The sequence below is a fragment of the Trachypithecus francoisi genome, unplaced genomic scaffold (assembly GCF_009764315.1).
Source record: "Trachypithecus francoisi isolate TF-2019V2 unplaced genomic scaffold, Tfra_2.0 Lachesis_group2, whole genome shotgun sequence".
Taxonomy (NCBI): Eukaryota; Metazoa; Chordata; class Mammalia; order Primates; family Cercopithecidae; genus Trachypithecus; species Trachypithecus francoisi.
This window is the reverse complement of record NW_022681465.1, coordinates 45,725,677-45,752,922: the sequence shown is the minus strand read 5'-3', so window position 1 is coordinate 45,752,922 and position 27,246 is coordinate 45,725,677. Positions and strand designations below refer to the sequence as shown.

The following is a 27,246-nucleotide window of genomic DNA, read 5'->3' as shown; positions in this document are numbered from 1 at the left end:
ATGGAACAAAAGTAGTCAGTGCTTGTTTGCAAGGTGCACAGAAATGTGAGAGACCCCATGGAGAATTGTTTCTCAATATTCCTATCCAAATATTAATACATAGTATTTGTTGTTTTTCTTGACATAGTTTTCTGTAAACAATGTTGAACATTTTTTATTACTTGTGCCTAGTCATTTATTTATTATAAGTATATATTGTATTATATATTATAAATAATATTTTGGGGCTGGGCACAATGGCTCACACCCGTAATCCCTGCATTTCAGGAGGCCAGGCAGATCACAAGGTCAAGAGATCAAGACCATCCTGGCCAACATGGTGAAACCCTGTCTCTACTAAAACTACAAAAATTAACCAGGCCTGGTGGCACACGCCTGTAGTCCCAGCTACCCAGGAGGCTGAGGCAGGAGAATTACTTAAACCTGGGCGGAGGTTGCAGTGAGCCAAGATTGTGCCACTGCACTCCAGCCTGGCAGCAGAGCGAGACTCCATCTCATAAACAAAAAATACCTACATAAATAAATATTTCTGAACTCATTGTATGTATAAATGAACTCTCGATTTTTAATGTTAATTTGATGTCCTGTTACTTTATTCTCATAATGCTTTTAGTGTTTGTTTTCCACTTATTTCCTCCCCTTCCCCCATAGGTTGTTTGCTTTTGACATAGATACTTAAACTTATCAGTAGAAGACTTTAGAGTTTCTGGGGTAGGAGTGGCAAGAAAGGGAGTCTCAACTGTGAGCTAGCTGCCTTATAGGGTAATCTCACTGGGCTCTTTCCTTGGGGACTCCAGATTCAATATCATGAAGTTCTTTCTCTTGAGTCAAATTTCTGCAAAAAGACTCTTTCAGCCTTCTGCTGGGAGGGTATGATGCCACCTACATGCATTCTTTGAACTATGTCAAAAGAGTCTGGGAATGGTGGGTCTTTACTTTTGTATACAGACTTTTTTTTTTAGATAGAGTTTTGCTCTGTCGCCCAGGCTGGAATACAGTGGCGTGATCTTGGCTCACTGCAATCTCCATCTCCCAGGTCCAAGAGATTCTCATGTCTCAGCCACCCGAATAGCTAGGATTACAGGCGCCCGCCACCACACCTGGCTAATTTATGTATTTTTGGTAGAGACAGGGTTTCACCACGTTAGCCAAGCTAGTCTCGAAGTCCTGACCTCTGGTGATCCACCCACCTGGGCCACCCAAAGTGCTGGGACTACAGGTGTGAACCACCATGCCAAGACTTTTGTTGTATATTAACCTTTGCCAAATTTCTCTTTTTTCAATATAGGGCCCAAGTCTTAATAAAGTTTAGTCTCCTCAAAATAAAAATCCACTGTTTCACCTTTCTAACTAAAAATCCTCTAGCCTGGAGCAGATCTCAGTTTTGTGGGCCCTGAAGCGTATGGAATTCGGGGACTTTGAGAGAATGAATACAAAAATAACTTACCTTTGCAAATTAAAAAAACAAAACAAAACAAAACAAAAAAAGACTTACCAGGCATGGTGGCTCATGCCTATAAAACCCCAGTAATTTGGGAGGCCAAGGCAGGCAGATTGCTTGAACTCAGATTTCGAGACCAGCCTGGGCAACATAGTGAAACCTCATCTCTACTAAAACTACAAAAACTATCATGCCTGTAGTCCCAGCTACTTGGGAGGCTGCAAGCGGGAGGATCACCTGAGCTCTAGAGGTTGAGGCTGCAGTGAGCTGTGATCAATCCACTGCAGTACAGCCTGGGTGACACAGTCAGACCCTGTTAAAGAACAAAAAAAAGACCATTTTAACACATATCTCAGGCTCTTCCTGGATTCTTGGAAGGAGCTCATCCAAGTGCAGTGGCCTTAAACTATAGCATACTTTACTTCATGGCAAATCTGTATTGACCCCCAATAGTCCCTGAAGCTGGGGAGAGAAAATTGCTTAATAGCGTAAGGGAGGAATTTGGTGCTCTAAATCACAAACAAAATTTGAATCAAGAAGACCTTTAACCTCCCTCTCAGAGTCACCTAGTAATATCAATTTCTAAGCTTGTTATGGGGTTTTGTGCTAGAGGATCAATTCTTGGCTTTCCTCATCCCTGGCCTAGTTTTCAGCTTTCTTGGGTTTGTCAAATCAGTTTTCATTCATCCATCAGCTTTTTGGTGTCCAGAAATGTTGTTGCTGTTGTCTCCTTTGCCATTCTTGTTCCTGTGAGTTTATGCTATTAAAAAAAACCTCTTTCCTGTCATTTTATTAAGAGTTTTAGAAAAGAGCAGAGGGCAGTGTGTATACTCAAACTGCCCTTCTTAAGGCAAAGTCTGATGGTGCCAAATCATACTTCAAAATTGCCCCCCAAATGGTGCAACACTTTATACTTCTGGCAGCACAGCATGAAATAGCCACTTACTCTTACCAGTACTCCATATCTTAAAATTTACCAATCTGGTTAAACTATCTCATTTACTTTAATTTGTATTTCCCTGGTTACTAGTGAGGTTCAGTGTTATTTTATATGTTTATATATTTGTTTTTCCCCTTCTATGAGTAACCTGTTCATACAATTTACCCCCAACCCGTCTTTTTTGTGTGTGTGTGAGATGGAGTCTCACTCTGTCACTCAGGCTGGAGTACAGTGGCGTGATCTCAGCTCACTGCAACCTCCACCTCCCGGGTTCAAGCGATTCTCCTGCCTCAGCCTCCCAAGAAGCTGGGACTACAGGCATGCACCACCAGGCCTGGCTGATTTTTGTATTTTTAGTACAGATGGCATTTCACCATGCTGGTCAGGCTGGTCTTGAACTCCTGACCTCATGATCCGCTGCGTCAGCCTCTCAAAGTGCTGGGATTACAGGCATGAGCCACCGTGCTTGGCCCAATTTACCCATTTTTTATAGTATGTAGTGAAGGGGATCAGAACATGCTGCCCCCAAATATGCCATTTTGGTATACTGAATATTTTGAACTGAAGGTAACTGAGAAAATGCAGATGCCCCCTTACTACTCAAAAGCAGGGCATAACACTTCCCATGAGAGAGGTACCCTTCTCCACCATACCATAAAGAGGACATTCTTCTCACTGGAGATGAAGAGTTATGCCAAAATAAATCTGCATAAACAAACCTAAAGTAATCCTTATCTTCCATTGGTTTCTCCCATATATTTTCTGTTCACTTTCCCACAATTTACCACCCTTAGCCAAAACTCCACTTTCCTTTGTCTTGTCACACCTCCACAATTTTGTCATTTTTTGTTGAAATGGTATATAAGTGCTCAGGCCTATCTGCTTCTATGGGTCATGAAGGCCTGTGTGTATACATAAAAATATTAACATTAAATAAAATTTGTATGCTTATGCTTTTCTCCTGTTAATCTGTCTTGTCAGTTTAATTCACAGCCACAGCTATAGAATTGAAGAGGAGAGAAGAAAGGTCTTTCCTCCCTTACAGTAGTTTATCTTTTGCTTACTGATTTGTAGGCATTCTTTATATTTGTTAAATTATGTTATACAAATTGTGATTTTTTAAAATCTCTTTTTAACTTTATTTCATCTAAATTCTAAGACATTTAAAATTTTGATGTAATTTTGCTTTTTGTGTCTGTGAAAGACAGATCTTCCCCATTCCAAGGTGTTAAATATGATTTTCTTTTAATACATGTGTGGCTCTGATTTTCACATTTAGGTCTTTAATCCATTTGGAATTTACTTTTATAATGGCAGGAGCCATTTTTCCCACATCAACAATGGTAACATTTATTGCACAGTCTATCTTTTACCCATTGATTTGAATTGTCATATTTCTTAATTACAAAAGGCTTATATGAGTATTTTTCTGTTTCTGGGTTCTCTATTCTTTCTCACAAATTTAGTGTCTTATTGACCATAAGCTTCTCAAAACTGCACTTTGTACAGGAAAATCCTTGCAAGAAATTAAATGGAAACTTGCTAATGTTATAAAAATATCAATTATAGATTGAAATAAAATGACTACTTTAATATTTATTACACAAATGCTTAGTTACACTTATCTGAAAATTATAATAGGACAATTGGTGCATGTCACATTCATATTACTATCCATATAAGAACAAATACAGTCATTTAGTCAACTATATCAGGATAACACACAAGGTTTTTGTTTGTTTTAGGCTTCCCAGTTGAAAGAAAACATCAAGTAAGGAAAATGAATTTCCAATGATTAAGCATTAACAACATAAATAATAAAATTACTTCTAAATATCTTAACATTTTGACAACTTTGTATTATACTTACATACTAGTATTTCCAAAAATCGTAAGTTACAAGGGTCACTGTCAGGATGAAAATATATTTTGAAAAGCTTTTTAAAGATATATTATTATTATGCTTTAGCATCGTTTGATTTATTCTTGGCACATGTGGCATCTCGGAAAGTAAAAATACACCTTGCCAATTTTCTGCTATTGTGCAGATACAAGAGAAAGAGAAGTGTGGGGCAGACAGACCTGTGTTCAGTTACCAGCTTTGTCCAAAATTGTGTTGTCTGAGGCTGGTCAATTACCTTTTGGTGCTGGGAGTAGGATTAAATTAAATAAAGCATATTTTAAATGTACAGCATGGGCACTCAATAAATGATACACTTTACCCAATTTATTCACATTGAAGTAATAGTAAAATATCACAGTTCCATGTTGTGGTACAATTTGAAAAACTGAAAAAATTGGGAAATTAAAAAAAAAATCAATGTGTTTTGAAAAATTGCACTTTTTATAAATAAATCCTTCAGCAGGTTTAAATATTTCCTAATAAAACTTAGTGCCTACTATACCCTGATTTTTAAAAAAAGGCCTAAAATATGATAAAAATGATCAGTGGTTAAGGACTTTTGGTTTTCCTTTGTGCTACTGATATAAAAATAATGGCTTTATTTAAGGCTTAGTAAGTGATTATTTGTAGTTGCCCTGAACCAAATCATTATTCTCAATGTTGCACTCAGTTGAAATAGACCTACTGCCTTGAATGACCATCACAGAGAAATGCCCATGATATCCTATTAATATAATTGAACCAATCATACTCTCCTTTTTGATTGAAGTAAAGGTTCATTTGGTGGCATGTGGCAGTTCAGCTTGTCTCCCATTAAGAATGACTCATATACACAATCACAAATCAATTTTTCTCATGCTAAATATCTGGTGTTTGGAATATACTGGATTCCTGAAAATTAAATTTATATTTTCACAAGGAATAGACTATTCTAGACTAGCAATGCTTATATCCCTATTCTTGGATTGTTTTGTTTCCTACCCTGACCATCTAACAAGCTCATCCTTCCAAATTTGATTCAAAAACCCCTCCTCCAGTAAACTTTGCTTAACCAAAGTTCACACCCCTCCATTTATGTCCCTTACATGCACGTATAATGTACATTAACTTGCATATACTATTATTTATATTTTGATTTATATTTTGTGTGCTTTCAACTTTTAGCTATAATGTTGTCTTTGACTTTTTTAAGCCTCCACAGTGTTTAGCGCTGTGCTACACATGTATATATGTGACTGTGTGTGTTTGCATGTGGGGTTGTGTTTGTGTATGTATATGTTTATGTGTGTGTGAGTTGAATGAATAAAAAACTAAAGAACCTGGGCATCTGTAGGGTAGAAAAGTTTCATAATTTTTCAGAAACCAAAGTTGCTGGATCTTCCTAACATTAAAAAATCTGATTTCCAAAGCGATTTCAGTTTGGTTTTAGTTATGTCAGTAATAAAAAGGCAGTGGGAAAAAATTGTTTAAAACCCTTTATGAAATATTCTAAAAGGCCTCTTAACAAATTATTAAGAGCACCAAACTAAAACATTTTACTAAATAGTGGTATAACCTTTTCTATGACTTTACGAACGTAGACTTCTCTATTCAAGACAAAGAATACTGAACAGGAATAGGTGTTGTGAATCAGGATACAAAAGGCAATTCACTCTAAGTCAATAGCTAATGCACATTTTGCAATTAATTTAAAAATCCCTCTGTAGTACATATGCATGTTAAGTAAAAGAATAGTTGCAGATCTTCATAGTAGTTCTAATACTGTAAAACATAACACAATACTGAAGTCGCTATTTAACAGGAAAAATTTTGTTTATAATAGCTGTTAATATTAAAATAGGATATAATAATAAAAAATTATTCTCAATGTGTATATTTTCAAATTTGCCTGACAGTGTCCTTTTAAGAATCTGACAATTTATAGTTAGATTACAGACATTTGCATTTCACTTTCATAATTGAAAATATTACTTACACAATAACAAACAACATATAGTAGCTTTATACTGAAGCACTCTGCAATTTATATTTAAAGCTTTGCAATAAAGCAAGATTCACTGTACTTTTCATAAGTTATATTACACGTCATGTATGCTATAATTACACAAAGAATAAATAAATGAAGCATAAAAAATGCAGGACGATAACAATGGAATGTTTTAGCTGTCATTCTCAGTGTTACTTCATATGTCTGCATTAAATTCTGATGTATTTTAAACCCAAGAACCTTTATCTTTAAATAATACACTAAAAATATCAAGTTTAAAGTATAAACATAATACTCTATATGCCTTTTTTCCTAGGTCATCTAGGAAATAAAACAAGACAAACAGAGGCAAGAGCAGTTCTTTCTCTTGCCACAGAATCTCTCTTTACTTCCCCATAAACCTTTATGTCATTTCTTGAGCATACATTACAAGATGACAGCTTTGGCAAAGTATAAGCATATTAAATGGCTTCTTTCTTAGAAGAAAGAAAACAATTTAAACTAACAATTTGCTTTTTGGCTTATTCATTCTCAATCTTTCTCTGATATATAATAGTGGTATAAAAAACACTTCATGAAATGCTCACTATTAATCAGTTAAATAGTACAGAATGAATTAATGTATGTAATTAATCAAAATATATTATCAGTATAGATACTACGGTGAGGTCCTAGAATTTGTTACACGTAGAGCTAAACTTGCAAGAGATCGCATGGCAAAAGTAGAAACTTTGTGACATATCCCAGCTTTTGAAATATAGTTGGAAGCCAATCGAAAAAGCCTTTCAGCACCAAAGGTATTGAAGTGCCCGGGAAGCACCTTCTCTACCAGACCTCTGTCCACTAATTCTATTAGACGTTCACAGGTCCCAACATAGTCACTTATCCTGCTGTATGGGAGCCAGTCAATCAGTGATCCATCATACACGACATCTCCACTGAAGAGAATCTTTCGGTCTTTGTCATGTAAGCAAATACTGCCCCTGGAGTGACCTGGCATGTGCATAACAGTGAGCTGTCTGTCACCAAGGTTGATCACATCCCCTACAAACGGAAACAGAGTTTACAGATAAACATGTTGTATACTTGACTTAGCATTTAAAGCATAGAAGAGCATTATATGCTTCCAAAGAAATTGGGAAGGATGACATTTTATTTCATAAATACTGTATTTCTTAATGATGATTTAAAAATAAGCTGCCTATGGTTCATTCCTATTGTTTGCTAGACCAGTATTTGCCAAAGCAAGTAATGTGGAACACTATTTCTACAGGCTATCATGAGACATAAATGAAAAGGAAGTAATTATGTGGTCAAATAATTTGAGGAACTCTCAGTTTAAAGAAAATTCAGCAGCTTTTCAGAAAGACCTCTTTGAGCTTTTATTATATGAATGTATACTGTGGATATACACAAAGTAGATACAGTTGTACAATTTCTCAAACTTATTTGATCATGAAACTTTTAATTTTCAGAACATCTATGGTACCAGTATCCTGTTGACACAATTAATGAATGTTGCTCTAGGGAATTTTGTTGTATTTTGCCTCTTGTTGTATCACCCTGTCAGAATTAGGGCTTGAGGAATTGATATAAATGATGATGCTCTAATATGTGAGTAATAATCTCCATAATCTCTGACCCAGGAACCTCAAGTCTTCTGTCAGAATACATTAAACTCTGGCAGGCTAACTTGCAAATAGGGTTAAATCTCCAAGACTTCAGTTACCGACAGCAGAGAGGAAATGGAGCTACATGGGTGCAAAATTGCTCTGTTTCACTGGAATTACATTAGTATAAACTTGAAGTAAATCATGGTAAATTAAAAGATTCATACTGTAATCTCTAGTGCAAGCACATACACAGGAAAAAGTTTAAAAATATATAGCTAAAAAATTAATAAAGAATCAAAATGGTGTAATAATCAGGATTTGGTAAACATAAAAAGGCAGAGATTGTCAGACTGGATTAAAAATCACGATATATGCAGCCTACAAGAAAGAAACTATAAGGCCAAAGACACAAATAGGTTGAAAAGCTTAACCATATTAAATATTACTTTAAGAGAACTAGAGCAGCTATATTAATGTAAGACAAAATTGATTTTTACATGAAGAATATTACTAAAGTAATTTTATGATAATATACATTAAATCAATACATCGACAAATAATTATAAATGTACATGCACCTAAAATATCACCAAAAATACATGAAGCAAAAACAAACAGAAATAAAGGATAAACAATTCAACAATTATATTTGGAGAGTTCAACATTCTTGTCTGTGTAATTCATAAAATAAGTAAACAGAAAATCAAAAAGGATATGGAAGACCTGAACAACTCTATCAACCAACTTGACCTGACAAAAATAAAACACTTTACTCCAAAATAGCAAAGTACACATTCTTTTCAACTGCAGTTGAAATATTCAACAGGCTATAAAGCTAGGCCATAAAGCAAGAATCAATAAATGTAAAAGGAATAAAATCATACAAAGTATGTTCTCTGACTATAATATAATTAAATTAGAAATAACAAAATGAACAGAAAATTGATAATGTGTAGTCTTTTTGTTTGTTTTTTTTCTGAGACAGAGTTTTCCTCTCTCGTCCTGGCTGGAGTGCAGTGGCGCAGTCTTGGCTCGCTGCAACCTCCTGCCTTCCAGGTTCAAACAATTCTTGTGCCTCAGCCAGCTGAGTAGCTGGAATTACAGGCGTGTGCCATCATGCCTGGCTAATTTTTATATTTTTGGTAGAGATGGGGTTTCACCATGTTGGCCAGGCTGGTTGCCATGTTGCCAAGGCTGGCCTCAAGTGATCCTCCCTCCCTGGCTTCCCAAAGTGCTGTATTATAGGCATGAGCTACCACGCCTAACCTTATTATGTGTTTTTAATAGGCAAAAAATAAATTAGGAAGAACAAAAATAAATATGGGCAATATTCAAATATATGTAAAGCAAACATCAAACTTCTATATAGTTTATGGATCAAAGAAGAAATCAAAGGGAAATATAAAAATATTTTGAATGAATGAAAACAAAATCAAAACATATCCAAATGTATAGAATACAGCTGAAGCAGTACTTAAAAGAAAATTTATTGCTTTAAATGCTTATTTTATAAAGGATTAAATGTTTAAAATCAATAATCAAATTACTATCCTAAGAAGTTAGGAAAAGAAGAGCAAATCAAACACAAAGTAAGTGTTAATGGAAATAATAAAGGACAGGGCAAAAATAAATGAATACAAATACCAACAAAGAAAAGCAGATGAAACCAACAGTTATTTATTTGAAAACTACAACAAAATTGGTACACCTTTAGCTAGACAAATCAAGAAAAAATTAGAGAAGATACAACTTGCTAAAATAGGAATGAAGGAAGGAACATCACTATAGACCCTGAAGAAATTAAAAGGAGAATAAGGGAATATTATGAACAATTTTAAGCCAACAGATTTGACAACTTACTTGAAATGAACATATTCTTAAAAAGAGACAAATTATCAAAAGTGATCCAAGAAGAAATGAAGTCTAAATAAATGTATATCAAGCAAATAAATTGATTAACAATTTAAAGTTTCCCCACAAAGAAAAGTCTGGGCTCAAAGAAGACTTCATTGATCAATTCTGTCAATCATTTTAAAACGGGACAATTTCAACCCTAAATAATTTCAACCCATATAAAGACTTTCAGAATATAGATGAGAAATCTAACTCAGTTATTGCTCTCATAAAAGCGAAAGACAATATATTAAAATAACAACAACATCAGGCCTGCTGCAGTGGCTCACTCCTGTAATCCCAGCACTTTGGCAACATGTGGGAGGATTGTTTGAGGCCAGGAGTTCGAGACCAGCCTGGGCAAAATAATGAGACCTCCATTTCTATAAAAATTTAAAAAATAATAATAATAAAAAGCCAGGCAGGGTGTTTTGTGCCTGTAGTCCCAGTTACTCAGGAAGCTGAGGTGGAAGGATTGCTTGAGCCCAGAAGTTTGAGGCTGCAGAGATCTATGATGGCACCATTGCACTCCGGCCTGAACAACAAAAGGAGACGCTTTCAAACAAAACACAACAAAAGCCTGTACACAAATATACCATGAATGCGGTCTTAAAATTATTGACAAAATACTGGCAAATCAAATCCAGCAACTTATAAATAGGAAAATGACAAAGTGGAGTTTATCCCAGAAATATTAAGTTTGGTTGAGCTAGTGAAAATAAATTAGTGTAATATACTATATTAATAAAGGAGAAAGCCATATGATTATCTCAATAGATACATAAAAAGCATATGACAAAATCCAATTCTCATTCATGATAAAAACTTCCAGCAAACTAGGAATAGTTGGGGAAGGTCCTGAACTTGATAAAAGTCACTTATGAACACCTATAGGTAATACCTCTTTGAATAGAAAGTCTCCTAAGATAACAAGGCAAGGATGTCTGTTCTTACCATTTCTATTCAACATTATACTGAAGATCCTAGACAGTGTAATAAGCCAAGAAAAAGAGAGTAAGGTCACACAGATTAGAAAAGAAAAAGTAAATCTGTTTTTATTTAGACACAATCTTACATACAGAAAATCCTAAGTAAAGTAAGAAAAAGCTAGAGAACTAAAAAACAAGTTTAGGAATGTCACAGGATACAAGATCAACATACAAAGATAAACTGTATTTCTATATGCTACAAATTACTATCAAAAATGAATTTTAAAACATTCGACTCAAAATAGCATCAGAAAGAGTAAAATACTTGGGAAAAAATTTGACAAAAGATGTTTTGCAATATATGAACACTGTATAATGAAAACTACAAAAACACTGTCAAGGGAAATTAAAGAAGACCTAAAATAAAAGGAGAGAGAGGCTATGCTTACTGACTGTCTCAATATCACTAAGACTCAATATTGCTATGATGGTAATGTAACCCAATTTTTCCAATAGCTACACTGCCTAAGAAAACTTTCTGCAATGACTGAAATATTGGTTCTCAATACTGTTCAGTATGGTGTGGCTAATGGTGCTTGAAATAAAGCTAGTACAATTAAGGAATTAAAATTTTAATTCTAACCAACTTTTTTAAAGAGATGGAATCTCTGTCACTCAGGCTGAAGTGCAATGGCCTGCTTATAGCTCACTGTAACTCCTGAACACCTGGGCTCAAGGGATCCTTCCAAGTAGCTGGGACTACAGGTATATGACACCAGCCTAGCTAACTTAAAAGCTTTTTTTTAGAGACAAGATTTCACTTTGTTACGTAGGCTAGTCTTATACTCCTGGCCTTAAGTGATCCTCCATCCTCAGTATCCTAAGTAGCTGGGATTACAGGTGAGCCACCACATCCGGTAATCTTAATTTAAATTTGCTAGTCATACATGGCTAGTGGCTACTGTAATGGCCAGTAAAAATTCAACATAATTTCAATCAAAATCTTGACCTTTTTTCGAAGAACCTGAAAGTCTGACTCTAAATTTCACATGGAAATGCAGCACAATTTGCAATTGCAAAAATATGGAACCATCTCAATGTCCATCAATCAACAAGTAAATAAAATGTGATACACACACACACACACACACACACACACCCCACAGAATACTACTCAGCCATAAAAAGGAATGAAATAATGGCATTCATAGCAACCTGGATGAAATTGGAGACTATTACTCTAAGTGAAGGAACTCAAGAATGAAAAATCAAACATCATATATTCTCACTCATTATGTGGGAGCTAAGCTATGAGGGCGTAAAGGCAAAAGAATGATACACTAATGTTTGGGGGCTTGGGGAAAAGGGTGTGGGGTGGTGAGGGATAAAAGACTACACATTGGTTCAAGACCAGGTTGGTCAACATGGTGAAATCCTGTCTCTACTAAATACACAAAAATTAGTCGGGCATGGTGGCGGGCACCTGTAATCCCAGCTACTTGGGAGGTTGAGGCAGGAGAATCGCTTGAACCCAGGAGGCGGAGGTTGTAATGAGCCAAGATCATGCCATTGCACTCCAGTCTGGGCAACAAGAGCGAAACTTCGTCTCAAAAAAAAAAAAAAAAAAAGACTACACATTGGGTATGGTGTATGCTGCTCAGTAATGGGCACACCAAAATCTCAGAAATCACCATTAAAGAACTTATTCATGTAACCAAACACCCACTTGTTCCTCCAAAAACCAATTGAAATAAAAATTTTTTTTTAAAAGAAAAAGATTTGGAAAAATTGGAACCCTTACACACTGTAGCTAGGAATATAAAATGGTATAATCGCTTTGAGAACCAGTTTGGCACTTTCTTAAAAAATTAACGTACATTTACCATATGACCCAGGAATTCTGTTCCTAGGTGTCTACTACGGGAAATGAAAACATGCATCCACACAAAGACTTGTATGCGAATGTTCATGGCAGTATTATCCATAGCAGTTCCAAACTGGAAAGATTTAAATTTCCTTTAATAGGTGAAGAGAGAAATAAAATGCTATATTCACACAATGGAATATTTATCAGAAATAGAAAGGAATGAATTATTAATAGATGCCACAATATGGATGAATATCCAAAAGAAGCCAAAAAAGACTCTATCTATCTATCTATCTATCTATGGCATGATTGTATTTATAGAAAATTTTCAGAAAATCAAAACTACAGCAACACAAAACAGATCAGTGAGGCCAGGGGTGGGAGTAGGTGACTGAAAAAAAAAAAGCAGGAGGAAACATTCAGGATTAACAGAAGTGTTCTTGAACTAAATTGTGGTTATAGTTGCATGTATGAATACATTTCCTAAAATTCATCAAACCATACACTTAAAATGGGTATATTTATGGTGTGTAAATATACCTTAATAAAGCTGTTAAAAATATTTAAGTGGAAACAATCCAAATGTACATCAATGGATAAATGGGTATTAAAATATGATACATATTCATAAAATGAAATATTATTTGGTAATAAAAATAAATGAAGTACTGATTCACCCTTCAACATGGATAAACCTTGAAATCATAATGCTAAGTGAAGGCAATTGTGAAGGTCCACACGTTGTATTTTTCCACTTTAATGAAATGTCCAGAATAGACAAATCTGGGGTGGGGATAGGGGGCTGGGGATGTTAAGGGGGATGATGGCTAAAAGAAGGGGCTATTTGTTTCAGAGGTAAGAAAAATATTCTCAAATTGACTGCAATGGATGTACAACTGAAAAGATTAAAAACCACTGAATTATACATGTTAAATGGGTGAATTTTATGGTATATGCATTATACCTAATTCATAAAAAGCTATTAAAAGGGATATAATAGAACTGAATGCAAAAAATTCAGTAATTTTAAAGATAAGCATAATGCTTCAAATACATTTTCTGAATATGCTGGTACTTCTGGCTTTTGCTTTATAAGCCCAGGGATTCACATTATTTCTTTTCTGAATTTAGGAGTAAAGAAATTCCTTGTTATTTGGGTATCATTAGTACTTAAATAAGATGATTTAAAACTGGGACTAAATTTTTTGTGGGGGAGGAGAAAGGACTAAAATTTTACAGTACATAGTGAGAAATGGAAAACAGTTTGGTTAGAATTTCATTTTAAAGAATTACTAAATTTAATCTTATCAGTAGAGAGTCTCTTCAGTAGTTTGCTAATCTACCGTGGCCACAGTTCCTAGTGAGATGAAATGTAATAATATTATGTCCTGTAAAGTGCTATTTTCTTCTCATACAGAAGGTCCTTTGGGCAAAAGTCAAGAGCCTTAACAATTTTCCAAAAGGCCTTTCTTAATACTTTGAATTCCCAATTATTTGCTTTTGAAGAGCCATTTGTGTCATTATCTGTATCATTTTCCCCTTCTTCCATTGTGAACTGATCTGTCTCTACAACAGTACTGCTCAAAGCATGATCTGAAGACCAGTAGCAGTAGCAGCAGTAGCAGTAGCAGCAGTAGCAGCTTTCCAGGTGTTTTTCATGCATGCAATAGTTTGAAAAACAAATCTAATCCAGACTTCTAGAATTTGCCTGTGATAACGGTATACTGGGTAGCTAGTCAGGCATAAGCAGGGCAGGAGAGGGGTCTCCGCAACCCCACACACACATCAGGAATGTCAGGTGATGGTCAGGTGGTTGCTGAAACACTCTCTCTAAAATAAGAATCAGCTGCAGCTCATGCCAGGGTAAAGCAGTCTCCCAATAGACAGAAACACCTGAAACTGGTGATCAGCAGCTTCCCAATAAGATTTTAAGAGGTGGGTGAGTGGGCTCAAGCATGCGCATTAAGAGGCAAAATGGTGTTTAACTGGTATGTGACCTTCCAGGGACATTCAACTGGTAAGGGAAGAATGCCTCAAGTGAATACGTATAAAACTCCAGTAAACACATTGTGCACGCTCACCTCCCAAGCACTGGCAGGCCACTGCACATGCAGAAAGCCCACCCCAAGGTTAGAATTAGGGGAGAAGAGATGCAAGACCCCAGAAGTATGAGAACATATAAAACCCCAAAGCAAAAAGTCAAACTGCACACTTGATCTCTCAAGTTGCCCGCCTGGCCTTCTTCCAAGTGTACTTCCTTTCATTACTGCTCTAAAGCTTTTTAATAAATCTTCGCTGCTGCTCTGAAACTTGCCTCGGTCTCTCCTTCTGCCTTCTGCCCCTCAGTTGAAGTCTTTCTTCTGAGGAGGCAAGAAGTGAGATTGCTGCAGACCCATATGGAGTCACTGCTAGTAACAATAAGAATCACCTGTAATACATGTTAAACACACAAGTTTCTAGACCCATTCCAAAGTTTCTGAATTAATCTTTTGGCAAAGAGTCTGAAATCTGTATGCTGAACAAACAACCAAGGTGATTACGGGAAAGAAAGTTTGGGAAGCAAGGAACTATGCTAGTAGTTTTCAAACCTTAGTGTGCATCAGAATTCCCTGTAATGCTTGTTAAAACACAGACTGCTGGGCCCCACCCCCAATTACTGCACTGATAAGACTAGTGCCCGAGAATCTACATTTCTAACAAGCTCCCAGGCAATACTAAAGCTGTTAGTGAGGACCATGCTTTGAGAACTACTGCTCAGGCAGCACTGCCTCTTCAGTTACGACAACATGTAAAGAAGGATGAAGTAAAATACTGCATAGCCATAACTGCACTATAAAATGCTATGCAATGTAATTCTATAAAATAATATATCTCGCAAATTATGGTATGCAGAACTTCTGCATCAGAATCACCTGGGGACTGTTAAAGATAAGGATTCCTTTGTCACACACAAGCCCTACAGCATCCAAACTTAGGTGTTAAAGCCTAGAACTTGCTATTTTTAACAAGCTCCTGCATACCAAAAATCTAGAACCACTGTCATCATGCCTAAATGACTTTTCTAATGGATGATGCCAAGCACTGTATAATCATGGGGCTAAATTCTCTGAAAGAATTTTTGTCCTGATGGTACTGCCAGGACACAAGAGCAAAAAGCCAGCTGGCATCTGTCCTGGGTAGCTGAAATCTACGTCAGGGCAGAGCCTCGTTTGCTGCTTCATCTGCCCATTTTGTCTTGTCTGAATCCCAGTAGTGACATTAAGATGGTTTCGGACACTCCCAGAGTTCTTCACATTCCAGTCGTAAGGGACCAGAATTCCTTTATAGGATAATTAGTCCAGATTTAAGGCACCTCTAGTGATTACAAACCACTACCACTTCCTGTATGATTGGCAGGTAAGGCAAATAAATTATTTCTAAGTTGATTTAGTAATAGAGCTACTGGAGACCAACTGTTTAAGAAACGTAGAGAAAGGTTAAATGTAAGAGAAGACTGATCCTAAAAAGAAGCTATAGAGAATTACCAATTCAGGGACAGAATCATATTGATCTTTGGTTATATCCAGGTGATATTAAAATATTTAGCAATAGATAAAATGTAAGTACCCGCCCATCAAAATAGATACCAACTGTAAGCAACCAATAAGGCCATGGTTGCTGAATATCATTAGTTCTGCCATTATCCTGTGGCTTTAAAAATGCTTTCAATATGCTGATAATGCTCACACATAGAATTTCATGAGCACCTCTCTTACAAGAACCAGAAATGCCTATGAAGTGTATCATAAACACACAAGCACACACATACACAAAATCCTTCCAACTTCATCCTGATTTAATTGTCCAGATTCCAGTCATTCTAGACTTCTCTTACACACTCTTTCCAACACGGCATCCTCTATCTTTTAAAATTTCAGTTTATACACAAAAATATATATGTGCATATTTCAAATAAAATATTTCAGAGGGGCTTAAAATGTAAGACAAAAATTTACTTGCTCCATTTTGCTCTATCTCCAATCTTGCTTCCATGATGCACCCACTTCTAACAATCTCAGCTATTTCTTCTGGTAGTTACCTCTACCAGATATAGTTATCTCTAAATAATGGTTATACTCCATTTCCATATTTACCAATTGGGTATACTCTGATTTCATACATGTATTATTTCTTGGTTTTAAAATTTTGTTAGCCATTGACTTCCACTGTGAAATAGGATTTTTAGTTCTCTTTACTCCCCACTCTCCACATACCATCACATCCCCCTGAGAAAGAATTATGATTCAACTGCTCCAATCTGGACCCTCTAAGCCTGGGGTACTAGCATTATTAAAGTGTCATCTGTTGCATCTTCCTGATGCTTTCTTTTGAATTCTATTTCCTGTTTACTATATTACTTCTTTCTTGGTTCACTCCCTTATTTTGAAGGGGCATATCCTAGTAGCTTTCTAAGAAACAGTATGTGGGAAATAATTTGAGAACTTGATTAATAGTGGGATATCGAATTCTAGATTGGAAATCATTTTCATTCAAATTGGAAGGCAAGATTTCTTCTTTGCTAGCTCCAAAACCATTCTATTCTGAGTACATAACTCTTTTGTTTACATTTCTTAAAGCTTGTAAAATCTTCTTTGATCTCAGTGTTCTGAAATTTTACAATAACATGCTTGGGTTTGGATGTGTTTTCATCTATTGTCCTGTGAATTCTGTGGGCCCTTTCAATCTGGAAAATTTATATCCTTTAGTTAATATATTACTGGATTACCTCTACCTCTACTATTTCTTTTTTTTTTTTTTTTCTTTTTCTTTGAGACAGAATCTAGCTCTGTTGCCTAGGCTGGAGTGCAATGGCACGATCTCGGCTCACTGCAACCTCTCCCTCCAGAGTTCAGGGGATTCTCCTGTCTCAGCCTCCCGAGTAGCTGGGATTAGAGGCATGTACCATCACACCCAGCTAATTTTTGTATTTTTAGTAGAGACGGGGTTTCACCATGTTGGCCAGGCTGGTCTTGAACTCCTGACCTCAGGTGATCCGCCCTCCTCGGCCTTTCAAATTGTTGGGATTACAGGCATGAGTCACTGCGCTCGGCTGCCCTGCTATTTCTTTTCTTTCGCTGTCTCTGTCCTATCTCTGTATCCATTATTCTAAGGCTGGATTTTCCAAACTGGTCCTCCTACTTACTTTAGTCTTTTTCTCTCCTGGTTTCTATTTTCCTTTATTGCTCTTTAGTAAGTTTTTCAACTTTATCTTCTAGACCTACTTCTGCGTAATTTCTGATGTTTGAAATTCCGAGAGCTTTTTTTTTTGGTGAATATTGTTCTGCTATTTATTTTTAAAGCATCCTTATTGACTCTTAGGTATCTTAATGCAATAGCTTGTCTTATCCCCTGATGATATTGATGATAGTTCCCCACTCTCAAATTGCTTTATGCTGTTTAATAGTTGATCTCATGTTAGAGAATTTTCTCAGATTTTTTTTTATAATGCTTGGTTGCCTATTTAAGAGTTCGGGGGCATGAGTAAAAATGGCTATTGTCAAAAAGACAGAAAATAACAGATGCTGACAAGGATGTGGAGAAAGGGGAATGCTTGTACATTGTTAGTGGGGATGTAAATTAGTACAGCAACTATTGAAAATAGTATGAAGGTTCCTCAACAAACTGAAAATAGAACTACCATCTGACCCAGCAATCCCACTGCTGGGTATATACATCCAAAAGAAAGGAAATCAGAATACTAAAGAGATAACTGCATTCCCATGTTTATTGCAGCAATATTTACAATAGCCAAGATGTGGAATCAACCTAACTGTCCATCAGCAGATGAACGGATAAAGACAGTGTGGGACAATATACACAGTGGAATTATTCACTCACAAAAAATAATGAAATTCTGTCACTTGCAGCAACACGGATGGAACTGGAGGGCATTACGTTAAGTGAAAGAAGCCAGGCACAAAACGACAAATACCTCATGTTCACACTCATATGTGGGAGGTAGTGCTAGTATGGTGGTTACCAGAGGCTGGAAAGGGTGGGGGAAGGGAATGAAGAGATTGGTTAATGGGTACAAAAATACAATTAGATAAAATAAATAAGTTCCAGCGTTTGATAGACTAGAGTTAATAAGGATTTATTGCATGTTTCAAAATAGCTAGAAGATGTGGAATGTTTCTGACACAAAGAAATCATAAATGTTTGAAGGGTGGTGGATATTCTAAATAACCTGATTTGATCATTACATTGTATGCATTTATCAAAATATCATACATACCTCACAAGTAATTACAACTATTAGGCATCAATTAAAAAAAAGAAGGGGGGACAAGAAGGCTGCTTGCAGCACATGCATGGGGCCTGGTGACTGAGGCTTCACACTAGAGAAAGAGGCCAGGATTTCTTAGGTATTCCTCTACATTGGTATCTTTGTCTTTCCTCTAGGAGGCAGATTCCCTAGATAACATTTTTCTAATTTCCTACCTGGGTGGGGAAAGGCCTGGCTCTCATCCTTCTGGGAAACTAGTAGGACAGACACACACACACACACACACACACACACACACACACACACACACTCTCTTTCTCCTGTTTTCCATACTGAGCCCTTAAGATCAATAGTAATTTGGCATCCTTCAATCAAGAAACTCCTTTGTTTTACTATCCCTAGAGAATAAACTAATTGGATGGGAGAGGGAGGGGCATTCACTAGAGTTTTAAGAGCTTCTTAAAAGGTTTTCAAGAAATTCTACTTACTCTTCCCTTTGCCGCCACTGAGGTACTGCCTATTGCTAATTCCTGTATTTTTGAAGGCTTCTGCGGTGGAAACTGAATTGGCTCTTAATTTACCTTTGCTGGCATAGTATAAAACTGTTAACTTGGTAACCACATCTACTTTCTAGCATCCGAAACAGTTCCCCCAGCCAATGGGGCTTTACGTTTAAATCACGGTTTCTTTACAGTATATTAATGGTGCTTCGGAAGAGAGCCAAATTAGATGTGTCTGTTCAATTCGCCACCTTCCTACAACCTGTTTTAGCCTCTGCAAATGACTTAAGTCTGCCTGAAATCATGCCTCTGAGATAATATCTTGGTGACACTGGGCATATGGCTTAAACATGTATGTAATAGGGATCACAATGCCAGAACTTTGTATCACTTTAGTGAAAAATGGGCAAAATGATGTATGCCCACTCAAGAGCTATGTGCTATGTCAATTTAAGGTCTACTGCTATCTTAGAGGAAGATAACCATTTCACTATTAGTAAGGCGAGTTGCTTTTTCATCCAGATAATGCACTGGATGATACGGCTATTCTCTCCTTGTCCCTCATTTACAAGTTGGCTTTTGGGTTAGAGATACAGTGCACAGATTTATGCTTCTCCATGACAAGCAATCATCAATTCATTAAAGGAAATGTAATAAATGATTTCAGCTCCTTGCATTCTACCAAAGCAATGAATACTTTATGCTGTTCATGTGTGTAACTGTATACAAATTTTTAATACAAATATTTTATGTATCCTCCCAGGCATCTGGATTATGTTAACAGCAAGTTAGCAGGCCACATCATTCAGAATATACGGGAAATTAATATTCTTGAGAAGACAGGAAATTAGACACTACTTGAGAGGGTGGCGCATCCAGCTCCTCATGAAAAACAACTTTTGATAACACAGTACTATCACCTTCAAAGTGTCTGGCAAACATTAAGCTTTCTTTTCACCCTTTTAAAGGCTTAAAGCACCACACAAGTAGTTTGCAGGCCCCTTTCAGCTCCCAAAATGTTAGGATTCTACCATTAACTGGAAACCTGGGTTCTAGTCCCAGCTCTTTTCGAGATGGGCGATGTGACCTCTTGCATGATACTCAGGCCTGCATGGGTTCTTTCTTCATCTATAAAACAATCCCTATCATCTTTCACCTTTGATTTCCCATTGCTGATACGGAATCAAAAGTCAATTTCAAAAGTAATTTATTCTTTTCAATAATTTAAGTATATTTTAATACTAATGTAAACATTTTTGGTCCGGGTGTCAGAATTTGGTCTGAATACCCATCAACTGCATGGAAATCTTACCCCTAAAAGTACCCATTTTTGTCAAGAAATACAGTAATTAGGTGTGACTTTAATGTAAATTAAAATTTAATGTACATGTACTTTCATTTCATATTGTCAGATAATGTAAGACTCCCATCTAAACCAGTTTTTTTTTTTTTTAATTTTAGATTTAAAACTTTATTGAAGACTTTTGTTGGGTGGGGGTGAGGTACAGAATCTTGCAATTTTTTTTTTTTTTAGCACCGATAAGTACAATATAATACTGCAATTTTTAAAATATCTCAAATGAGTAAGATGTCATCTGTGAGATAAACTGATTTTTGTAAAATATTTCATTATTTGCCATATTGTTTGGTCATAAAGTGAGCTTCATTATACTGCAGCAACTGGCTTTTTCTACTATATAGAGGCATGTTTTAATAAACCAAATTGGTAATTAAAATGGTCTCACGCTAAAGGAAAGAAGGGGCCTTTCACATTCTACTCAGAATTATCATCATGTATTTATGAGGTAGGATTTATGTACGTTCTGCATGCCTTGATCTATTGTGCCTAGATTCATATCCTAGCTTTTATCATGATCTGGCTCAGGCAAGCCATTTAACTGGGAGGTCAGTGGCCTCACTTTAAATGTGTTGTGAGGATAAAATGAAATCAAAAGTATTCTAAAAAGAAAATAGAAAACTAATATACCAAATATTGCTGATATGGCAAATTAGCTCAATTATTTAAGTCCTTGCGTAGGGAGAATGGGCTGAGGCCCTAATCTATTTATTTTCATTCCATGAATTTCTCTCTGAATTCCACATTTGTCTTTTACAGAGCCAAAGACGACCATGGCTACCTATGCATTAGTCCACATAATTTACCTCTACCGAAAATTACTTCCTTATTGATCTTTCTCAGGCTTTGCTTTTCAACCGGACCAGATATGTCATAAAGTTAGACTCAGATATATTCTACGTTTATGATTACTATTAAGCTTTTGCAATCGTGAGTCAACATCAAGAACAGAAACCTATCTGAGAGGTTTCCAATCGCATTAGCGGACTGGAATCACTGGTCTGATGACTTTCTAAGGCTACAGGTGGGAACTGCCCATACCCGGTGGTGACCAAGCTGATGAAGTCTGCAGTTCTCAAAAGCACAGATCATGACATGCACTCCCCGTGGGCCGTCATTCCTTAAAAGTCTACTCACTACGAAAGCTCCTGGAAATGTCGGGCAGGTGCTTAGGGAAAGAATAAGAAATCCCTAGTCAGTCACAAGTCTCTGTAGTGTTACTACTATAGCCGACGCAGGAAACTGGCTAGGGAAGGGTTGGTGAGGGCTTTCAAAGAAGTACTCAGAATTGCTACACGGTGCAGAGCTGGCCTCTGGCAGGGAAGGCTGTGATGGCTTTGGCTCTGGTCAAGTGGGTTTTTACTCAGGGAAGGGTGTAACAGAAGTGGTTCTGCGAGGTGCCAAAATAATCCCCTTTATGGCCACGCAAGTCTGCAACATGCGGCACTCGGACAGTCTCTTCCCAATACCCTCCCTTAACGAGAGCGCGCGCCCGCGGGGGCCCATTACCATCCTGCAGGATGAGGGTGGGCTGCACCGCCTGTACCCGGAACTGTCTGGCCCTCCAGCCGGGGCTGGGCGCCCGCACCACCTCGCTATCGGAGAGCCAGGTCACGGTCTCAAAGTTGTCCCCGCGAGCCAGCGCCTCGGCCTCGGCGTGGTGCACGGCCACCCGGTCGAACTGGTAGAGGCCGCCGGAGTGGTCGAAGTGCACGTGGGTGGCCACGGCAAGCAGCGGCCGGCGCGCCGCGTCCTCTTTGGCCCCGCGGTCCTGCAAGAGGCCGGAGGAGTACAGGTACTCCGGAAGGCTGCGCAGCCCCAGGCCTGTATCGATCACCACGTCCTGCTCGGAGCCGCGCACCAGCCAGATGTTGGCACGGTTGCCCGACTCGTAGAAGCGTTCTTGAATCCAGAAGATACCATCGCCTAGAGACTTGTGGGCGTACCACTCGAGCGCCGACATGCTGGGCAGGGATGCAGCCAGGCGGAGTGAGTGTGGGCGTGCGAGTCTCCCACAGGCTGTGTAGACACCGGGCGCTGCGGCTGTGTGGAGCCGTCTGCCTGCAGCCAGGGAGGAGGCGCTGAGTGAGGCGGGGGCGGGGGATGCGGGAGTCAGAATAGGAGGAGGAAGGACGCAGACCGACGCTGCCTGTAGTGTGCGCTCTCGCACCCTCCCGCCAGGTCGGCAGCAAGCAGAGGCTGCGCCACCAGCACGGGGGCGCAGGAGCTACAGCAGCCTCGGCAGGCGCACCACGAGGGAGCTTTAACGCAGGGACCACTGCAGCAGAATGGAGACTCAGGTGGCGACCCTTTCGCCACCCCGGGCGTGTGACAGCAGAGGCCCGGAGCAAGGGTGGGAAGTGCTAGGACCGCCCACCCACTGGCTCCCCACGGCGCGCACTCCCAGCTGGCGCGGGAAGTGTGGGGCCTAGCAGGTTGTACGGAGACTACGGAGCCTGCCAAGGGCAAAAAAGCTCTCTGCCGAGGGGGTGGGGCTTGCCTAGGGAGTGGGCGGGGCTAGTTGGTAGGGCTCACGCCGCGGTCCTGGGGCCGCGTGGAGGGCGGTGCGAGTTTCTCCTGAGGTGGAACGAACGGCACTCGAGCGCCGGTGTTCTCTGCCAGCACCCCTTCCTTGCCGGCCGGCGCTTCGGCTGCAGAGTTTTGCCCAAGCTTCGAGACTTAGGGAACAGGTAACCGAGGAAGCAATCGAAGACTTGGGAGGGTTGGGGAGGGTAGGGGGGAGTTAAAGGGGCTTGTGGAGAAGTTGTGGGGGAAGTCGGGGGTAGAGATTCATTAAAGCGCCTCTGGGTTGAGGGGCGTTTGGAGATAGCTTGGTACCTCCTCTCCTTGTCCTGCTCCCTTCAGAATTTTTTAAGTCGAATTTCCAGATCTTACCCAGTCTCCCCTCCTGGGACTGTTTGCAGTGAGTTAGAAGGGTATTTATGCTCTTACTGATAGTAGGTTATTTTCCAAATCCAGTGACTTTATGATTTGTTAAGGCACTAGTCATTGTCGCAGATTGCAGCTGAGGACCGACTATTCAGTATCTGTTTTCGTAACTGTTGGCATTTTATATCGTAGGGAAGGAAGTTGTTAATATGGTTTGTCTTCTAAAAAATAAAAATCTGTATCCACCCTCTTTTTTTTTTTTTTTTTGGTTTGGTCTGCCCTTGGAAGAGAGTAAAGCGAGGTGGTAGAAAGGCTCAAATAAAGAAAAGGAGCACCTGGTGAGGACGGGAAAAGTGAATAATGACTGGGTGTGGCCCCGCCAGCCACATAAATCATCCACTCTGTTAACATAAGGTCACTGTCTCCACTCCCCACTTCCCAGCTATTGAAGCATCTATTTAGGTTTTTGTTTTTTGTTTTTTTGTTTTTTTGAGACAGAGCCTCTATTGCCCAGGCTGGAGTGCAGTGGCGCAATCTCGTCTCACTGCAACCTCCGCCTCCTGGGTTCAAGCGATTCTCCTGCCTCAGCCTCCCAAGGAGCCGAGATTACAGGCGCCTGCCACTGCACCCGGCTAATTTTGTATTTTAGTAGAAACGGGGTTTCACTATGTTGGCCAGGCTGGTCTTGAACTCCTGACCTCAAGTGATCCGCCTGCCTCAGCCTCCCAAAGTGCTGGGATTACAGGCGTGAGCCACTACACCCGGCCAGAAGCATCTATTTAGGCTTCAGAAATTCCCTTGAGAACTTGACGAACCTCCCAACTTAGCCAGGAAGAATGATAAAGAGACTCATGAGACAGAATTACAAAAGAATTATGAAAACCGTTTCTGTGACAACTACTAATAAGCCTTCATAGAAGGAGAGGTATACGCTCTTTTCCTAGCCTCCTAAAGTCTTTGGTGGGCATGCAGCTTTTCTAAATACTTTGCTAATCTTGGTAGAGATTATTCGGTTACTCAGTTGGGGGCTATCCTTATGCACAAGTCGCTGAGCTAGATAATTCATGAACAGAATTGTGTAAAAAGGTCATGATCTGGATTCTCAGGAGTTTTAAGGAAGATAATGTCTGTACACAATTACTTGCAAGAGAACACATTACAGGGTATGTACCACAGAGAAAGTAAAAACTCGATTCAATAAGAATACAGATGGAAGGGATTCTTGAGGAGTGGCTTTTGAGCAGGCCTTAAAAGACTACTTTTAGGGCATTCTCAGCAGAGTAATATAGGGCCCTCAGTAGTCTGGGTACTTTTTCTCTAGGCAGAAGTGAGCCACTAGTGGTGAAATGGAGTGATATCTCTACCAGGCCATGAGCTCAGCAATAATTTGCCCAATAATCATTGGACTTTTGCCAGGCTTTGGTTAGTAATGGGGACATAAAAAGGAGAATAAGTTTCCAAGGAGACCTTCACACTTCCTGGTCCCTCTGCCTGCATCCCACATCTCACTGGATATCCTTTTTTAATTCTCTGCATGGTTCTTTGCTTTACTTGTGTCAGGCTCATGCTCAGATATCACTGAATAAGAGAGGACTTCTTCAGCCACCCTTTCCACAATAGCATCCATGTTTCCTGTCTTTATTTTTCTTCTTGTCACTTCCTGACATTTCCTATAAAATATGTTTTGTCAGTTTCTTACCTCAGACTCTGAGCTTCATGAGAGGAGAGATTTTGTTTTGCTCACTACTGTATTCTCAATTCATAGAAGACAGCCTGACGATGAGGGTGCTTAATAAATACTTGATTGGATTGAAGAGCCTCCCTGGGAGACAGATAAGAGCTGACAGTTACAACATGATTGTAAAAAGGGCTTAAAAGCAGAGTAGTACTTGGGAAACACAGAGAAGGGAGAGGCCTATCTCCATGTAGGGTGGAAGAAATTGTCATGGAGAAAGTGTCATTTGCATGGCATCTGAAAAGAACCTGGGGCTTAGGTGGATGTGGCAGGAAGGGCACTCCAGGCATGCAATGGTTGATTTGGCCACAGCGTGGGGTGCATGTGGTGAGAGGCAGAAAGACTCCAAAGCTCTTTTAAGGAGAGTCACCTGTCAAGATTTGTATTCCAGAAAGATACCCTAGACTGCAGAGTGGATTGAAAGGGAGAGTCCGGCCACAGGAAGTTTATTTATTCTGTTTTAGAGGTCCAGGTGAGAGATGCGAGGGTCTGAACTGAAGCAGAGGTGGAAGAAACAGAACATGGGAGAGAGAACAGAGCTGGTAAACCTCTACTTTTAGATGGGGGATTGGAAGTAGACAGGTCAGGATACCTATCCTGATTGTAGCAATTTAGGGGTCATTCATCAGGAATAATACTGTGACTTAACTTTCACTGCCTCCTCTAGCTTCTATGTCTGCTTCTGTCTGTTTGTGCATTTGTTGATGGAGCTGACGTTGTTACTGGTGGAGGGTGTCCAGGTTCTTGGCGTCTTGAACAAAGAATTGGACAAAATGCACAAAGCAAAGAATGAAGCGACGAAAGCAGATATTTATTGAAAATGAAAGTACACTCCAGTGGGGGAGTGGGTGGAGCAAATGGGCTCAAGGGTCCCCTTACAGAATTTGTAGGGGTTTAAATACCCTCTAGGGGTTTCCATTTAGTTACTTGGTGTACACCCTATGTAAACGAAGAGGATGAAGTAAAGTTACAAAGTCATTTACTTGGCATATGCCCTATGGAGAGGGTATTTCCTGTCATAGCTGAAGTGTGAATCAGCCTGTTTGTTGCCTGCCTCCAGACCCTATTTTCCTGCCTCTGTGTACAAGGAACTGTGTAAAACGTGGAGGACAAGACATTTCGCTTACATCATAACTCATAAAATGTTAGAACTAGGAGGAATTTCAGAGATTAGCTCAGCATCTGCTAGGGGTTGTTTTTGTAGTTGATTAAAATTGACTTTTTCAGCTCTTGGATGCTTAAACTATACCCATTTTTAAGCCTCCCAAAACAATTCTGAATAGGAATTTTCAGGAGACATCCTGAAATGGAAGGGGCAATGCTACTGATTTTACATTTTTAATTGAGTCTGTTTTGCAGTTAATAATTCACTTCATTGAATAAAGACCTCCCTGGGATTAAAAAAGTCTTCTAACCAGCCTAGACTATGCTTCCTGAAGTGTAATGCAAATGAAAGAATAGTGGAAAGGTTTTCTGAGGCCTTAAAGCTGTCCTGCTTTTGTTAGGAATTAGCTTTGCATCCTTAGGTAATCAAGTAACCGCTTAGGGTGTCACTTTCCTTTTCTGTAAAATGGGAGGTTTAATCTGCAGTGGTTCTTTTTTTTTTTTTTTTTGAGACAGAGTCTTGCTCTGTCGCCCAGGCTGGAGTGCAGTGGCCTGATCTTGGCTCACTGCAAGCTCCGCCTCCCAGATTCACGCCATTCTCCTGCCTCAGCCTCCCGAGTAGCTGGGACTACAGGCGCCCCCCCCACCACGCCTGGCTAATTTTTTGTATTTGTAGTAGAGACGGGGTTTCACCGTGTTAGCCAGGATGGTCTCCATCTCCTGACCTCATGATCCGCCCGCCTCGGCCTCCCAAAGTGCTGGGATTACAGACGTGAGCCACCGCGCCCGGATTTATTTTATTTTATTTTTTTTTTGAGAGAGA

The 27,246-nt window shown here is 38.9% G+C and overlaps 2 protein-coding genes across 5 annotated transcripts in view; one reads left to right on the top strand and one right to left on the bottom strand.

Moving 5' to 3' along the window:
- Nucleotides 1-3,957: 3,957 nt before the first annotated feature.
- On the bottom strand, nucleotides 3,958-23,138 carry MBLAC2 (metallo-beta-lactamase domain containing 2). The gene is made up of 2 exons (XM_033179151.1): nucleotides 22,205-23,138; nucleotides 3,958-7,315 (listed from the first exon to the last, which is right to left on the bottom strand). The coding sequence occupies exons 1-2, from the start codon at nucleotides 22,656-22,658 to the stop codon at nucleotides 6,930-6,932; spliced, it is 840 nt and encodes a 279-aa protein (XP_033035042.1). The 5' UTR covers nucleotides 22,659-23,138; the 3' UTR covers nucleotides 3,958-6,929.
- Nucleotides 23,138-27,246, top strand: part of POLR3G (RNA polymerase III subunit G) — a 47,455-nt gene continuing 43,346 nt past the window's right edge. For all 4 annotated transcript variants that reach the window (XM_033179153.1, XM_033179152.1, XM_033179156.1 and 1 more), the window contains exon 1: nucleotides 23,138-23,385. The gene's annotated coding sequence lies outside the window, so the exon portion shown is untranslated. The remainder of the gene's footprint in view (nucleotides 23,386-27,246) is intronic.